General features: G+C 47.5%; 1 protein-coding gene across 1 annotated transcript in view; it reads left to right on the forward strand.

Annotated features, from left to right (window-relative positions):
• The window catches only part of FHAD1 (forkhead associated phosphopeptide binding domain 1), a 144970-nt gene that overhangs the window by 59585 nt on the left and 66877 nt on the right, over positions 1-18508 (forward strand). The window contains exons 7-12 of the mRNA XM_030805368.1: positions 1260-1390; positions 5295-5384; positions 6760-6864; positions 13654-13761; positions 16306-16389; positions 17506-17658. Of these exons, the coding sequence (XP_030661228.1) occupies positions 1260-1390; positions 5295-5384; positions 6760-6864; positions 13654-13761; positions 16306-16389; positions 17506-17658 (671 nt within the window). The remainder of the gene's footprint in view (positions 1-1259; positions 1391-5294; positions 5385-6759; positions 6865-13653; positions 13762-16305; positions 16390-17505; positions 17659-18508) is intronic.

Below are 18508 nucleotides of genomic sequence, written 5' to 3' on the forward strand. Positions count from 1 at the left end.
ATTGGCTATCTGCTGTCACATAAGTTATCCCCAAAAAGCAACAAATATGTTTATCTTACCCAGTTTCTGTGGTTCAGGAACTTGGGAGTGACTTAGTCTGGCTCAGGGTCTCTCATGAGGTTGCAGGAGCTACTGCTGTCATGTCATCTAAAGCCCGACTAGGGCTCGAGGATCCCCTTCTGGAATGACTTGCTCACATGGCTGTTGGCTGGAGGCCTCAGTTCCTCACCATGTGTGTCCTTCCCTAGGGCTGCTTGAGTGTCCTCACAACATGGCGGTTGGCTTTCCCCAGACTGAGTGATCCAAGGGAGAGCAAAGAAGAAACCACAACATCTTTGATGATTCACCCTGGGAAGTCACATGCACCACTTCCACAGTGCCATATGAGTTACACACGTCAGCCCTTTTGAGGTGGGAGGGGGCTACACAAGGCCAGGTATTCTAACAGGCAGGGATCATGGGGGCCATTTTGCAAGCTGGCTGCCACACATAGTTGTGGGTGGCAGGGAATAAACACTATGTGTTAGCCACTCTACTATGTTCTTTATACAACTCTGTAGATACAATGAGAGGTTAAATAACTTGTTCAGACCACTAAGCAAGGCTGGGCATTGTGGCTCACATCTGTAATCCCAGCACTTTGGGAGACGGAGGCTGGTGGATTGCTTCAGCCTGGGAGTTTGAGACCCGCCTGGGCAACATGGTCAAAACTCCATGTCTACAAAAAATACAAAAATTAGCCAGGCATAGTGGCATGTACCTGTAGTCCCAGCTACTTGGGAGGCCAAGGCAGGAGGATCGCCTGAGTCCAAGAGGTCGAGGCTGCAGTGAACCATGATCGTGCCACTGCACTCCAGCCTGGGTGACAAGAAAAAAGACGACTGAGCTAGTAAGTGCTAGAGACGATTTCCAAACTCAGATGAGTGTGAGTCAACACGTCCCTTGCTGCCACAGGCCCATCTCATGGCCCCTACTGGTCCCTCTCTCTGCTAAGCCTTTGTTCCCAGGCAGGGCCGATGCCCACAGCACCACCGACAGATGTTTCCTGTCTCCAGCAATACGCACTGACCTCTCCTTCTCACTGAGACCTTGAACAAACGATGTGCAGTGGATATTGGTCTCAACCCCATTCAAGCTCCTGGGATCCTTGGAGACACCTCCCTTCTCAGGGCCAGGCTTGTCACAAACTGGTTGACAGCAGCAGCGATGACAGTCATCCACACTGCCTCTTTGACCTCTGTGAGTCTTCTTTTTTACAGGGATGGTGTCATCTTTGCAAAAAGACATGTTAGCAAAGGATGAGCAAGTTCAACAACTAAAGGAAGAGGTCAGTCACCTAAAAAGTGAGAACAAGGACAAGGACCACCAGCTGGAAGCCCTTGGCTCTAAAGTGAGTAAGGATGACTGTGTCACCTTGTAGCCGTCGGGTGAAAAACAACTAAAGTGAAGTCATGTGATATGCTTGTTTCATTCCCCCTGGGCCCTTATTTTAAATTTCATTCTTTCCTCTCACACCATTGTGCTGGGGGCGGGGGGTGGGGGGCAAAACATAAAATGCCCACCTAGAAAAACTAAAACAGCTGGCCACGTTCTTTGCAACTTTTCAAAGATCGGTGTGCATGTGCCCCAGAATAAGCAAGATGTAGCTTCAACTCCAGGAAACATTTTCTAATGCCCGTTATAAATGAGTTTGGTTAACTCCAGCAGCAAATGCACCTCTCAGCATGGATAGTTCCATGGCAAGGCTTAATATTAAAGCAGAATAGAATCACTGCATGCAAAAGAGGACACGGTGGGCTTCACCTCATCCCAGTCACCACTGGTTTGCACAGTCACCTTCGAAGCAGAATGTTTGCAGGCCCAAGTGCAGTTAAACAGACTTTCATTTCTTCCCTTAGACTTTAGTGTGGGTAAGAATATTCTATGTGGAGTGAACCTGGTAGGCAAGTCAAGGGCTGTTTAAAAGTAATTTTGAGGCCAGGCACGGTGGCTAATGCCTGTAATCCCAGCACTTTTGGGAGGCCGAGGCTGGTGGATCACACGAGATCAGGAGTTTGAGGCCAGCCTGGCCAACATGGTGAAAATCTGTCTCTGCTAAAAATAACAAAAATTAGCCGGGCACCTGTAATCCCAGCTACTCGGGAGGCTGAGGCAGGAGAATAGCTTGAATCTGGGAGGCAGAAATTGCAGTGAGCTGGGATCGTGCCATTGCACTCCAGCCTGGGCAACAAGAGTGAAACTCCGTCTCAAATAATAATAATAATAATAATAATAATAATAATAATAACTATTTGCAAAATTTACCTCAATGCTCTGACTTTAGAATCCTGAACCTATAGGATTTCTCAGTATTTGTGAGATGTGTCTGTTACGGTGAGTCAAGGTAAAACCTAACAGCTTTCATCTCAGGTGTGCCTGATGAGTTTGCCAAGTCTGCATGGGCACCCAGGCAGGGTGGATCTGGGGGTCCAAGGGTGAAGCAGCAGAAGTGACCTCTGGTGCTGACTGCAGTGCCCCAACTGGAGCCGGGGAAAGGCAGGACAGGAGCCCCGGGGGCACACAGACCAGGGTCCAAGCCCAGAGTGGGCTTTTGTTATAACTGATGTGGCCTCCCCTTTGTAATCAGCGAAATGGGAATAACAAAATCAGTTTTGAGAAGTGAGAGGCCGGTTTTCATTGTGCGCTTCCGCCTCTGCGCCTTGTTAGCCCACCTCGCCAGGCCCTCTGCATCCGTCCCCCGAGCAGGGTCACTGCCTGGATTACATGTGTTGTCGCTGTTTCAGGTGTGTGGGTATGCGGGTGTGGGTGTGAGGATGTATGTGGGTGTGTGGGAGGGTGAGTGTGTGAGGGTGAGGATGTGTATGGGTGTGTGGGAGGGTGTGTGAGGGTGTGGATGTGTGTGGGTATGTGGGGGTGTGGGGTGTGATGTATGAGTGTGGGCGTGTGAGAGGGTATGTGGGGTGTGTATGGGTATGTGAGCATAGGGGTGTATAGGCGTGAGCGTGGGGGGAGTATGTATGGGTGTGTGGGGTGTGTGTGGATGTGTGGGTGAGGGTGTGTGGGGGGAAAGGGTGTGGGGGATGGATGTGTGTAGGTGTGTGGGGGTATGTGTGAGGGTGCATGTGGGTGTGGGTGAGGGTATGTGGGTGTGTGTGGGTGTGGTGTGGGGATGTATGAGTGTGTGGGGGTGTGGGTGTGTAGGTGTGTGTGTGGGTGTGGGTGTATGTGGGTATGGAGATGTGTGGGGGGGTGTATGGGTGTGTGGGGGTGTGGATGTGTGTAGGTGTGTGGGTGAGTGGGTGAGTGTATGGGTGTGGTGGGTGTGGTGTGGGGGTGTATGGGTGTGGGGGGGTGTGGATGTGTGTAGGTGTGTGGGTGAGTGTATGAGTATGGGTGTGGGTGTGCTGTGGGGGTGTATGGGGGGTGTGGATGTATGTAGGTGTGTATGGGTGTGTGGGTGTGCTGTGGGGGTGTGTGTGGGAGGGTATGGATGTGTGGTGTGTGGGTGTATGGGTGTGTGGGGGGTGTGGATGTGTGTGTGTATGGGTGTGCGTGTGTGGATTTGTGTAGGTGTGTGTATGTGAGTGTGGTGTGGTGTGGGGGTGTATGGGTGTGTGGGGGTATGGATGTGTGGTGTGGGGGTATATGGGTGTGTGGGGGGTGTGGATGTGTGTAGGTGTGTGTGTGTGGGTGTGGTGTGTGGGGGTGTAGGGTTTGTGGGGGTGTGGATGTGTGTAGGTGAGTGTGTCAGTGAGGGTGCGTTTGGGGTGCATGGGGCGTGGATGTGTGGGTGTGGAGGTGTGGTGTGGGGGTGCGTGTGGGGTGCGTGGGTGTATGGATGTGTGTCAGGGCTGTAGAGCTGATGTTAGGTGGGAGAAATATGGAGAAACAGCACCTCCGGGGCTCTTCTGCCCACGAAGTGCATTTGGGTTACTTGTGTCTCCACTTCCCTTCCTCGTTGACCTTGGAACAGGTCTGCCTTCTTCTCCAGGCCGCACCTGGCGTTCATCAGCACGTGGGCTCCTCGTGACCAACGGTATTGCTCATGTGAACATCCGAATGACTGTCTTTATTTTTCAAATTACGTGTGCTGTGTTAATTTTAGAATAAAAAGTAGTTAAAACTGGAAAGCAAAATTAAAGAGAGAAGAGAAACGCCACCCCAAGAAATCTATGTCAGTACTTGAGTGCATATTCCTTCTGTTTTGTTTCTAAAATTACCTGGAAAAAATATATCTGTAACAGATATATAACAACAAATTTACACTATACACATTTTTTAAACTTTAAACAATCACTGTTTCCCCACATGGATAAGAGCTTTTCTCATGGGTCTTTAAAGCCCCATGATATTCTCTTGTTTGTGCACAATGGAATCAAACAGCCCCCGGCTTATCGGACACGGGTGTTTCCTTTTTTTTGAGACGGAGTCTCGCTCTGTCACCCAGGCTAGAGTGCAGTGGCGCGATCTCAGCTCACTGCAAGCTCCACCTTCCGGATTCACGCCATTCTCCTGCCTCAGCCTCCGAAGTAGCTTGGACTACAGGCGCCCACCACCACGCCCGGCTAATTTTTTTGTATTTTTAGTAGAGACAGGGTTTCATCGTGTTAGCCAGGGTGGTCTCAATCTCCTGACCTCATGATCCGCCCACCTCGGCCTCCCAAAGTGCTGGGATTACAGGCGTGAGCCACCGCGCCCGGCCAGGTATTTCCTTTTTGTTCACTATGGCTAACAATACTCTCAAAAACATCCCGGAACCTACAGACTTGCTGATTTGCCCAGCCATTGTCCTTATACATTCCTAAAGCAGAATTTCTGGGTCAAAAAGGAGGCCTATTATTTATGTTCTTAACGCTCGTTGCCAAATTGCCCTCCGGAACGGGTGTTCCATTTTCACCACCGCTCCCAGGGCAGTGGTGTCTTGGAGGAGTAAATTGCGTGAAGCACTGAGAGCCGTCCAAGCTCGCTAGTGGCCCTCCAAGGACATCAGTGTTTATTCCTCAGCACAGACTCTCCAAAGCTGGATTTTCCTTATGGTTTAGATTGCTGGCTTTTGAAGATAAGAGTAGTGGCATTATTCCTCTCATTTCCTGAGTGGAGAACCGGGAATGGCTGCAGGATCCTGTGTGCCCGTCAGACACCATGGGATGCCTTTTGGGACCTCAGTGGGTGACTGGATGGTAACAGCAGGAAATGTTCTCAGGGACTCACGTGGGGCCTTGGAGCCCCTCCTTCCCCCGACAACCCTACATGGCCAACGTTGGCCTCTTTCTCTGTTGCCCTTTTCTCCACAGTGCTCGGTGCTAAAGGAAGAGTTAAAACAGGAAGATGCTCACAGGGAGCTCAGGGAAGCCCAGGAGAAAGAGTTAAAACTCTGCAAAACCGTGAGTTGAGCTTCCTCCTTCATAGGTACCACCAGAAAAAACAGTTTGACCTTCAGGTTCTTGGTGGGATCCTGGGCCATCACTAAGCACGAAGCTCTGGGGCTCTGTGCTTGCTTGTTTAACATAGTCTCATTGCTCTTTGATCTGCTGCTTCTGCAAGAAAGAGATGGGTGAAGGGGCCCCAGGATTCCCTGGGCAGTTGGCTCTAGCTCCCTCAAGGGTTTCTCCTGGGGCCAGGTTGGGGTTGAGACCGGGGACAGGGACAGGAGGCTGGCCAGCTGGCCACCACATGGTCCCCCGCCCCACCCCTGACCTGTGACTCCCAAACATGTATTCCACTGTCCCAAGTTTTATCCTAGCCGCAGGCACCATTGTTGACACTTCCTGAAGTATTTTTATTTAAACACAACTATTTAACACCCACTTGTAAAAACAAAACAAGGCAGCGGCTCACACCTGTAATCCTAGCACTTTGGGAGGCCAAGGTGGGTGGATTGCCTGAGCTCAGAGGTTCTAGACCAGCCTGGGGAACACGGTGAAACCCCATCTCTACTAAAATACAAAAAAAATAGCTGGGCATGATGGCGGGTGCCTGTAATCCCAGTTGCTTGCTTGGGAGGCTGAGGCAGGAGAATTGCTCGAACCCGGAAGGCAGAGGTTGCAGCGAGTCGAGATCGTGCCATTGCACTCCAGCCTGGGCAACAGAGCGAGACTCCGTCTCAAAAAAAAAAAAAAATGTTATTTGCCTTATGTAGAAGGTAACCATAAAAATAAATACAATGAAAATAGGACCATTAAAAGTCGAAGGAGGTGTATTTCTCACACCCTCCGAATCCACCCTGCACATCACCAGGTGTGCGTTTTCCACGCGTTGGGAAGCTCAGCTTCCCCAACTTGCTCTTCCCCACACCAGCGCCGTTCCTCCAGGCCAGGAACATTTTACTCTGTGCCTCAAACAAAAGAGAAAAAACATTTCATTGTTCCGTTCCTCCAGACCTTGCCTGTTGAGTCTTCCAAACAGTTGGCCCTTTAGATTGAACTCAAAAATACACCCCAAGAGCAGGGTTTCAAGTGAGTTGATGGATGTCCTGTAGTCCTTAATCCAGGAGCTGTACTGACTTCCAAAAGAAACTAATTTCATTTATCCAGAACTTTTAATATATCAGTTGAAAAATAAAGTCTATTTTCCTGAGAGATGTAAAACCTTCCTCCAGGAGAAGGAATTAAACAAGCTGATATCAGACAAGCTTTCCACCTTAATGGATCTTAATGGATGGGATGCCAGGGGATGAGGAGGGCTCAGACCTCTCGGCCGAGAAGGCAGTTCCTGCCCCCATCAGGGAGGTTCACTCCTCTGTTGTTGAAACTTTTTCAGCAAATCCAAGACATGGAGAAAGAAATGAAGAAGCTTAGGGCGGAGCTGAGGAAGAGTTGTACTGAACAAAGCGTGATCTCTAGGACTCTGAGAGAAAAAAGCAAGGTACGTAGTGGACAACAGGCACAGAGAGCGGTGTGGGCGGTAGCTCCCCACTCATCATCCCTGTTAGTCCTTTAAGTGACCTATGCTGGTATTAACCCTTCTTACAGCTGAGAAAATTGAGGCTCACACAGGGAAAGGGACCAGGTTCACTCCATAACGTAGTTGTGTCAGGACTTGAACCCAGATTGGTCTGACTCCAAGGCCCGTGTGAGTAACCCCACTACTCCTCACTGCCTTCCAAAACTGTTTCTTGATTTTTGGTAATGAGACCCACCTCCGGCCTCCCAATCCCAGTTTTGAGTTTAGTGTTGCTTAATTATTTTAATGTCCCTTCCCATCATGGGAAAAATAATTGTATTGCATACTCCAGACCTGTGCTATCCATCACAGTAGCCACTAACCGCGCATGGCTATTTACATTTAAATTAAACCCGGTAGCTCACGCCTGTAATCCCAGCACTTTGGGAGGCTGAGGCAGATGGATCACCTGAGGTCAGGAGTTCAAGACCAGCCTGGCCAATGTGGTGAAACCCCGTCTCTACTAAAAATACAAAAATTAGCCAGGTGTGGTGGCGGAGGCCTGTAATTCCAGCCCCTCAGGAGGCTGAGGCAGGAGAATCACTTGAATCGGGAGGTGGAGGTTGCAGCAAGCTGAGATCGCGCCACCGCACTCCAGCCTGGGTGACAAAGCAAGACTCCGTCTCAAAAAAAAAAAAAAAAGAAAAAAAATTAAATTAACTAAAAATGAATAAAACAAAACGTCGCTCCTCAGTTGCCAGCCATGTTCCAAGTGCATAGTAGCCACATGTAGCTAGTGGCTGCTGCACTGGACAGCACAGATATGGAAATTTCCATCAGCACAGCAAGTCCTATTGTTTTAAACTAATGGTGACCTCTTTTAGCAACATAACCAATTGAAGAGTTGTATAAAAGATGCTTATGGATCACACATATTTTAATTTTTTTAACTGAAAATATCTTCAAGAGTCCTGAACAGTGCGGACAGTATCTATTTCTTTCCATTTGAATCATCTACTTTATTTGATTAGAAGATGGTTGAGAAAACTAAGAATTTTTTTTTTAATAAAGACAGAGCTTCACTATGTTGCCCAGGCTGGTCCTGAACTCCTGGCCTCAAGCAGTCCTCCTGCCTCAGCCTCCCAAAGTGCTGGGCTTACAGGTGTGAGACACCATGCCCAACCACAACTGGGAATATTTTAAGAACAAATCTAAAAGGCAGAGGAATTCTGTGTGAAGGGAGGTTCTCAGGGATGATCTGAGAAATAAAAGCAAATAATCTATTTTTATCCAATTTTATTTAATATGAATGTGAGTATAGTCAGCAGAAGTCAAATCATTAAAACCTCACAAGCTGAAATGTATACTACACAAGGATCACATCTTATGGATAGTATTGAAGCCTGCAAAAGTTGGCCAGACATAAGTAGACTTGGCAGAAATAATTAACACAAAATTAAAATCAACAGTTAAAACTATACAGAGTAAAATTTATTTATCAATTAAAGCTTAGAAAAATCAAATATTCTTGTCCAGGTGCGGTAGCTCACGCCTATAATCCCAGCACTTTGGAGGCCGAGGCAGGAGGATTGCTTTAGACCAGGAGTTCAGGACCAGCCTGGCCAACACAGTGAGACCCTGTCTCTACAAAAAATTAAAATAATCACTTAAAAAAATCAAATATTCTTGAAAAAGTTTAGATTTGTAAAATATAATATGGGGAAAATGGACATGGTAGAAATGAGAACTACAAAATAAAACACAGACAGACTTGTGATTGGTAAATATTTGATAGGGTCCAGAAAAACTTATGGATGAATCAAATCATAATTGTATAATTTGCCTACAAAAGAACTGATCCAGATCAAAATAATTTCAGGAGACTAAAGTGAAAATGGAAACATTTGGAAATCTGTTAAACAATTGGTTTAATGAACTTCGCTCTAGAAAATACCCTCTCAATGAAAATGAATTTGCTATGGTATATTTTTCTTTTAAATAGTTGTAGTCATGAACATGGAGTCAAAATGCTCTCTGGGCTATCAGTTTTTCTCTAAACAAGGCTTTGGCTGCATTCCACAAGTCTTAGTACACAGTATTTTTGTTATTATTCAGATCAAAATATTTTCCAAATCCCATTGTGATTTCTTCTTTCACCCATGGGTTACTATGAAGCTTATTTCCTGATTTCTAAATATATGAGAGTTTTCTGCTTACCTTTTTTGTTACTGATTTTTAGCTTAATTACACTGTGGTCGGAGAACATCTTCTGTGTAACTTCAATCTTTTGATATTAATTGAGACTTGTTTTATGGCCTGCATGTGGCCAACTGCAGTTACACATGCACACTTGAAAAGAATATGCATTCTGCAGTCATTGGGTTTAGTATTCTATATATGGACATTAAATTAAGCTTCCTGATAATGCTCAAAACTTAAATGCTCTTGTTGACTTTTTTTGTCTGTGTGTTTTGTCAGCCACTGAGAGAGGCATATTGTTTAAAGATCCTATCATGATCGTGGATTTGTCTGTTTCTTTTTTTAATATTGTCAATCTTTGCTTTATATATTTTGAGGCTGTGTTAGTAGATGCATATATATTTACCATTTCATTACTTCCTATCGAATCAAATCTTTGGCCGTCACAAGATGTTCCTCTTCATTGCTAGAGATGTTTTTCCCTTAAAGTCTTTGTCATTAAGGTAGCTCCATCAGCTACACTAGCTTTCTTTTGATTCGAGTTTTCATAGACTATCTTTTTCATACTTTTTATGTCAGTCTTTATTTTACAATGTGTAACTCATGTGAACAGCATATAGGTTTTTTTTGTTGTTTTTTTTTTCCCCTGAGATGGCGTCTCACTCTGTCCCAGGCTGGAGTGCAATGGCGTGATCTCGGCTCATTGCAACCTCTGCCTCCCGGGTTCAAGCAATTCTCCTGCCTCAGCCTCCCAAGTAGCTGGGACTACAGGCGCCTGCCACCATGCCCAGCTAATTTTTATATTTTTAATAGAGATGGGGTTTCACCATGTTGGGCAGGATGGTCTCAGTCTCTTGACCTCATGATCCACCTGCCTTGGCCTCCCAAAGTGCTGGGATTACAGGCGTGAGCCACCACGCCTGACCAACACATAGGTTTTATACAGTTTGACCGTCTTTGTCTTTCAGTCCAAGTATATTTAATATAATTGCTGGTATATTGGGATTTAAATTTAGCTTCTTGCTCAGGGCCAGGTGTACTATCTGTGTTCCTTTTTCTCCCCATTCTTTCCTTCATTTGAGTTGATGGGTTTGTGTTGTTGTTTGTTTGTTTTTTGAGACAGAGTCTTGCTCTATCGCCAGGCTGGAGTGCAGTGGTGCGATATCAGCTCGCTGCAACCTCTACCTCCTGGGTTCAAGCAATTGTCCTGCCTCAGCCTCCCGAATAGCTGAGAATCCCAGCTAAGCTTGTATTTTTAGTAGAGACAGTGTTTCACCATGTTGGCCAGGATGGTCTCCATCTCTTAACCTCGTGATCTGCCCACCTTGGCCCCCCAAAGTGCTGGGATTACAGGCGTGAGCCACCACGCCTGGCCGAGTTGATAGTTTTTTATCATTCGCTTTTCCCCTGTATTAGCTTGGAAATGTTCTCTCTTTTACTCTTCTTTTAGTAATCATAAGACAATAGCATGCATTCATGACTTATGAAAATCTAATATTTGGTGAGTTTTTAACTCTTTTACTATTTTAGTGGTTATTCTAAATTTTACAGTATGCATTTTCAACTTACCAAAATTCAATATTCATTAATAATTATGTCCTTCTTCTTAACACAATGACTTAGAGATTGACACTTTAACTTCACTTACCCCATCCAGACTTATATGCCATTGTTGTCATTTTCTAAACTTCTCTCTATATTTGAAACTCCAAAAGACATTATTAATATTTTTCTATAGTCAACATCCATATCTACACATTACTATTGTGTGTTTTCTACATTTCTGATCATCCATCTAGATCATTTTTCTTCAGTATGAAGAACATCCTTTAGTGTTTTCCTTCAGCATGGCTCTGCTAGTGTCATATTCTCTCAGGAGTGTGTGTGTACATTTGTGTGTGCAAGCACGTGTGTGCCTGTGTGTGCATACATGTGTATGCATGTGTGCATGGTGTATGTATGCATGTGTATGTGTCTGAAAATTTCTATATTTATCCTTCATTCATGAAACATATTTTGACTGGGTATTGAATTCTGCACTGACAATTATTTTCTTTCAGCACATTATAGATGACAGTAAGTCTATCATTCCATTGTCTTTCAGCTTCAATTGTTTCTATTTAGAAGTAAGCTATAACCTAACTATTGCACCATTGTATAATCTTTTTATATTCTGAATTTTTAAAATGTTTCTTTTCCTTTGATTTACAGCAGTTTTATTAGGATGTATCTAGGTGTGAATTCATTTTTATTTATCTTATTGGGGTTCGTATGGGCTTCTTGAATCTTTGCCTTGCTGTTTTTCATTAGTTTTGGAGCGTGGGCTGTGTACTACCTAGGCAGTGGGGAGCTACTGAGGGGACTAATATGTTTAAATTTGCGATTAATAATAATGGTGAAAATGAGCACCACAATTTTGCATGGACTCAGCATTTTGCCAAACATTTCATCTCTTTTCATCCTCACAACAACTCTGACCTAGAAATTATTATGCCCATTTTATTTTTTTTAAATATATTGGAGCTTTTCAAGATGCCTGTTTTACAGAGGACGGAGTCAAAGCATAGAGTCAAGTCACTACCCAAAGGCACACAGTCAGTAAGTAGCAAAGCCAAGATTGGGGGAAGCCAGGCCTGTCTGACTCCAGTTACTGTGGCACAGCCACTAGCCACATGTGGCCATTTAGGTGAAATTAAATATAATGTAAAATTCAGTCCCTCAGTCACATGAGCCACACTTCCAGTGCTCAATAGCCAGATGTGGCCAGTGTCCACCCTATTTGACAGTATGGAGTTAGAGCACTTCATCACTGCAGAAAGTTCTACCAGACAGTGCTGCCCCACCACTTGGTAACCCTCTCACAGGACCATGAAGGATGTTCTGGAGGGAAATAAATTAGAGGCAAGGAGGCGTCACGGCCAAAGGTGCTCAGGGCCTAGCCTGAGACCATGTGTATTAGTCCGTTTTCACACTGCTGTTAAAGACACACCCGAAACTGGGAAGAAAAAGAGTTTTAATTGGACTTACATTTCCACACGGCTGGGGAGGCCTCAGAATCATGGCGGGAGGCAAAAGGCACTTCTTACATGGCAGTGGCAAGGGAAAAATAAGGAAGAAACAAAAGTGGAAACCCCTGATAAACCCATCAATTTCAAGAGACTTATTCACCATCAGGAGAACAGCATGGGAAAGTCCGGCCCCCATGATTCAGTTACCTCCCCCTGGGTCCCTCCCACAACACTTGGGAATTCTGGGAGATACAATTCAAGTTAAGATTTGGGTGGAGACACAGCCAAACCCTATCACCATGCACAGGGGAGGAGCTCAATAAATAAATCTCTGACAGCTGGTGCCAAGGGCCTGCTGTGTGGCAGTGATATGAGGAACAGGACTGCCAGAGCTGGGGCTGGGGCTGGGGGTGGGGAGGCCATTGAGAGGAGGAGCCAGAACACAGCCCTGGACAGCCTCTGCTTTCGCAGCATTTGAAAAACGTCCGCCGAAACAGAAGCTGGGGTATGTTTACACCTGAGAGGATGTAAGTGAGGAAACTGAGGCCCAGCGAGCTTAGCCGGCCTTCCCGGGAAGCAGCTCACTGGGCTGGCTGCACCCTGCCACTCAGAAAGTTTTACTGGTTGCTCTGGGTGTTTTACATGAAATCTGTGTGACCCCTCTCTAGCCCCCTAATAAGCCACTTGTGAGGTTGTTTCAGAACAAAATCCTCTCATCTAGGAGAGTTTGTCTCATTTCCTGGAAGTGCCTCAGCCCTGGCTCAGCAGATGCCCAAAATGTTCATGGTTCAGATACGAACTGAGCAGCTGCAGGGTCCTGTAATGGCCAGCAGAGGGCAGCACCGAATACGCCCAAGCTCATCTCGAGTTGCCCATTACTCGAGCAAGCGGGGGAAAATGGGCAAGTTTCCCCACTTTAAACGCCTTCTTTTGCAGGCTACAATTCTTTACTAGCCATTGCTTAGCGAGTCTCCCAGAGCGGTTTCCCTTGGTAAGTGTGCTAGAAGTGGTAGCAATAAACAGTTACGATAATAAACCCAGCAGTAACATTTACCAAGTGTCCACGATGGGCGGCGGTTCCTTATGGTGTTAGGATGACACTGCATAGTGGCTACTGTCATCCACCTGTTCTAGGTCACAACATCTAACACACTTATAGAGCCCTTACGAAGCGCTGTCACTATTCCAAGCTTTTTTAAATCCCCACAATAACTCTGTGAAGAGGGAACTAGTATCACCCTATTTGACAGATAAGGACACTGAATAACAGAGCAGTGAAATGACTTTGCTGAGGTCATACAGCTTGTTAGGGACCGGGCTGGGATTAGAGCCTGGGGTAGGACAAATATTGAGCCCAGGGTGCAGAGCCCAGCCCTTTCCCCCAACGGACAGTGCCCCCAGAGCCTGCCTCCACCCCGTGCACGCCTATGACCCCTGCCACATGGGCTGCAGCTGTGCCTACCCCTCTGGGACCCCCCACGGCCATTAGACATCCTAGAGGAATTTCCCCAGAGTGCATTATGATCACATTAGCAGCAAGTACTCGCTTTCATCGTCATTTCAGGTTGAAGAGAAGCTTCAGGAGGATTCCAGAAGGAAATTGCTTCAGCTGCAAGAAATGGGGAACAGAGACAGCCTCATTAAAATCAATCTGGAGAGGGCAGTAGGTCAGGTAGGCGTGTTCCACAGCCCCCCTCATTGGCCCACGCTCCCCAGTGATTGCACCCAAGCAGTCGGTGAGGGTGAGAGAGGAGGACGCCCAAGGTAGAAAGACAGACGTGCGTTAATTCTCCCATTTATCTCATGAGCAGAGGCTGTCTGCAGCTCCCCACCCCCGTGGACATCGCTAAACAGGTTTCTGCTGCTGGGAGGCCTCCCACTCGAATAGTTGACGATGACCCGAGACCCGGACCAGGCAGCCAATCCCAGCGCGATGCCTGCCCCCAGCTAACCGAGCCCCTTGCCCCCAGTGGTGTTTCTAGCATTTTCTCCCTAATGTTTTTAGTCCTGACATTTACCACAATCTTTCTTCCCCTCGGGCCCCAGCAGACATTATAGTCAGTCTCTATAAGGAAATGCCACTTTTCTTAATAAGGTAAAACCCCAGAGTGTCCAAAGTGCATGCTGGATGGAGAAGCTCTCGGCTGCAGGTGAGCCACTCCGACCTGGTCTAGAGGTGCCGTTTCTTTGATGCTGTGGCTTGAAATCGCCGGTGGCCCTTCCTGGCAAATGTGACACAGTCGTGGGGGGCCGGAATGTGCAGATGAGAGTTTACCAAAAGCTAAGGGAAAGCAAACAGGAAACCAAGATGGGAGGGCATATGACCCTCAGGAATGTGGCCCCCCAGGGGCAGCCCACCCTAGATTCCTCCACAGGAGTCCCTCTCCTGGAAACCATGACTCCAGGGGATCCACAGAATGGTTTGCGCGCACACTGTGTGTGTGTGTGTGTGTGTGTGTGTGTGTGTGTGTGTGTGTGTGTGTGTGTGTGTTTTATTACTGGGAAGGAGGGTCCCCCATCCCCCTGTCTCCCACTGGGTTCTCAGGAGGGTCTGTGAACTACCAAGAAAGGTTAAAAGCCAGGATCTCTAAACGACCCAGCTCAGCTCCTAAAGCCCTTCCATTTTCTACCATCCAGGCCTTACCAGGCAGTGTGACCAGGCCTTTGTCCCTGCACCCTAAAATTCAAATATTCACCACTGTCACCGCCAGCACCATTTCTCCTGTGGGGGCGCCAGCCCCTTATCAAGGGCAGAGAACCTGCCTGTCTGGGCCTCTCCCTGTGCCCATTGGCTACCCCCAATCTTCCCCCCAACACATACCTGATTTGAGGGTCTGACCTGTGCTCCTTGCCCAAGGGCCAAGGTTCTTGTTCCAGCTCTGGGCAGAGGTCATCCAGGAGGAGCCCTGGAGGTCCTGAGACTGCTCCAGGTCTAGACTCGAGAGAAGGGACAAGCCCTGTCTCTGCCTCCCAGCACCTTCCCGCTCCTGTATCTCCAAGGCCCTGCTCCCTGTCCAATAGTCTGTCCTTCCCCAGCCAAGTGACCCCAGGCCCAAGGTCACGTCTAAGATGACCTCTCCCTCCCAATGGCCCTGGGCAGCCATTCCTATGGGGAGCCCCTGATGGCAATAGGGGACCATCATTCACAGGGCCTCTTCTATACAGTCAATTCTTTGGGTGAGCTGGGACCCTCCGCTTGGCCGTGAAGCCAGAGGATGGCTTTGAGAACCTCATGTCACCTGGTCTTCTCCTGGCAGGGTCACTGCGGAGATGTCCCTAAGACGTTTCCCATTAGAACTCCCCTGTGCAGTAAATACCTGTGTCTTGGGCCCCAGGTTGATGCAGTAGCCCTTTTGGTCCCTTCAAGGCTCTGCTTTGAAGCCTTTAATAACCACATTTTGCCAGTGAACCGGAGACTCACGCCAGGGGCTGCCATGTTGGTAAATTCTCAGAGAAAGTTGGGCTCCTTTTTACCTCTAACTACTAATGGAATCGGGACACCTTGGACTTGTCATTCTGTAAGCCTGGACTTAATGTAACTGCTATTTCATCGGCCTTAACCTGAAAACACTAGCACCCAGGAGGGGCTCAGTGAAAGCCACTAGAAGTAGAGGCCCTTGGCTTTGGGCGATGTTTCTGTGCACAGGCATCCAGCAAAGGTTAGTTGGGCGTCTGAGTGTCTCCTCTACACCAGGCACTGTAGCGGGCTCCAGGGACACCGAGATGAACACAGTGGGCATAGTCTTCAGGACGCTTATGGGCTCAGGCACGAAATGGAGAAAGGCAGAACACTCTCCTTTCCCCGGGCTTCCTTGCTGACTACACAATTTACTTGGACTGACAGCCTCAATATTTATTTCACAGTCTGGTGCCAACTTAGCAATTATGGAAGAGCGCTCCCGGCCCGACTTCCCATTGGATAATTGGCAGCAAGAGGCTCTTCTAAGGGTTTGAGACATGTGTGTGCACTGACCACAGGCATCGTTCGGGTTAGGCAGGCGTGCCTAAAAAGTAATTAAAGCCTGCTCTTCTCTTTTCTTCTGTGGGTCCCGCCACTCCCCGTGAGCGGTGAAGATTCTGCTAACGCGGAATGGTCATTCAGGCGTGCCAAACCCTGCTAAGTGTTGTTTCCCGCACCCTGCCATGGAAACGCTGCCCCCGCTTGCTTGCCGGCCCCCACTGCCCCCCCGACACTGTTGCCCCCTTTCTGCTGCAGCTGGAGCACTTCAGAAGTCAAGTCATCAAGGCCACCTACGGACGGGCGAAGCCGTTCCCTGACAAGCCCGTCACCGACCAACAGGTTAGTCTGCCGTCCTTGCCATGTGGCTCCTTCACTTTCCTCTTCTTCTTCTTCGGGGATCTGGATTCCAGACCCTGGGAGCATATGTTTCTGTTTTTGTTGGTGGCATATTTTTCACACTGTTGCTACACCATAAAGATTTGTTTTGATTTTATGGGATTTCCTGGCTTTTAAAGTAAAAGCCAGTTAAAACTCCCTTGAAATGTGTCTGTGAAAATCAAATTAAACCACTCGGGCTTACTTCTGGTCTCCAGACAAGCATGTTTCGCCTCCATTAGCACTAGGAGAAAGGGAGCCGCCTCCCCACAGCCAGTGCGTTCTGGCGCGTTCCTTCAGAGGAGAAAAGTTGACAGTGGCAGTGAGGGTGGATGTCTGGCTGTAATGATTGCCTTGCTGTTCTTCCACTACACTTTCTAGCCCCCTGTGTCAAAGCACAGATGGGAAAATGTGCCGTGGGCTGCTCTCAGCGGGCGTGGGAGAACCTGACCTGCTGCTTATGAGCCCATAATATCAGGCTTAGTGTTCTGAATCCCTATACAACACGGAAGAATCTGGAACAAACTCAGGGCCACAAGACAGGCCTTTGGATCGTAAAAATAATCTCTGATCGGCCGGGAGTGGTGGATCACGCCTGTAATCCCAGCACTTTGGGAGGCCAAGGCGGGCGGATCACCCCAGATCAGGAGTTCGAAACCAGCCTGACCAACATGGTAAAACCTCATCTCTATTAAAAATACAAAATTAGCCGAGCGTGGTGGTGCATGCCTGTAATCTCAGCTACTTCAGAGGCTGAGGCAGGAGAATTGCTTGAACCCGGGAGGCAGAGGTTGCGGTGAGCTGAGATCAAACCATTGCACTCCAGCCTGGGCAACAAGAGTGAAACTCCATCACAAAAAAAAAAAAAGAAAATCTCTGATTCCGGGACTCATTCCCTGGTGACAGGACCGACGTCCCCCTTGACAGCTATCACCGAGACATATCAGGACCTCTGTCCTCCCGTGCTGAGACAGGAACTTAAGTTGCATCTCTCCCCTCTCCCATTCCCCTTCCCCCAGGGCCCCCCACCCCTGTATATTACATCTTTTTTTTTTTTTTCCTTTTTCTTTTTCTCACCAGTTAATAGAGAAAATTACCCAGGTCACTGAGGACAACATCAATTTTCAGCAGAAAAAGTGGACCCTCCAGAAAGAGACCCAGCTGAGCAACTCCAAGCAGGAGGAAACCACCGAGAACGTCGAGAAGCTGAGGATGTCGCTGGACAGCTGCCAGGTGGCCCCTGCTTATGCTTTCCACAAATGGTCTCTTTGTCTAATTTTTGTGCGGCTTATTTGGGAAATTGCCCAGCTTTTTTGGAGCAAGTTGGGCAGAAATGCTTGGCTTTTCTATCCACTTTTTCCTCTTGTTGGAGAAACTTGTTGGAGAAGAAAAAACAAAGGGCCTCAAAAAATGCCTCCCAGGAGAACTTGGCATGTCCAAAAAAGATGCCTGAGCATCTTCAATTACTGACTTTGAGCGGCCCACATCCCCAGCCAAAAAGAAATTGTTTTCATAGCCCCCATGTTATTTCCAGAGAAACCAAAGAAACATTCCTGCTTTTTATTTGCATTTTCTTTTTTTGGCCCAGCCACAAAAGGCGGTTTCCACACCGTTGCCTTTGACTCTGGAGGAGCAGGGACAGGAGGACTTGGCCATGGCCCTGCGGCCCCCACCCTGGGACATGACTTATCAGAGCAGGCGGTGGCTTCTGCTTTCTCTGGAAATCAGCAGCTCCTGTTTGGGGAGTTTGTGCGAATGCTGGCTTGTCAGCACTCTTTCAAATCAGGAAACCACGCTTTCCGACCAGCTTGTGTGTTGATCTTGGCAGGAATTCTGACGAATGGAGAAAAGAAGTAGCCACATTTGCTTCTCATTGCAGCCAAACTGTTGATGGTACTTTGGCTTTGGGGTTTCATAGACCTAAAAGGGGGTTTGCTTTGACCATCAAAAGTGCAAATTAGAGTATAAAAAAAAACCTGTCAAAACATAAAAATTTCAAAAAAGAAAAAAACTGAGTCCTCCCAAGGCAGCCAATACGTGGCGCTGCCTGCTTCATGGCAGTCGAGAACGCTGTTCCTCGAAG

Source organism: Nomascus leucogenys, chromosome 24 (assembly GCF_006542625.1).
Source record: "Nomascus leucogenys isolate Asia chromosome 24, Asia_NLE_v1, whole genome shotgun sequence".
Classification (NCBI taxonomy): Eukaryota; Metazoa; Chordata; class Mammalia; order Primates; family Hylobatidae; genus Nomascus; species Nomascus leucogenys.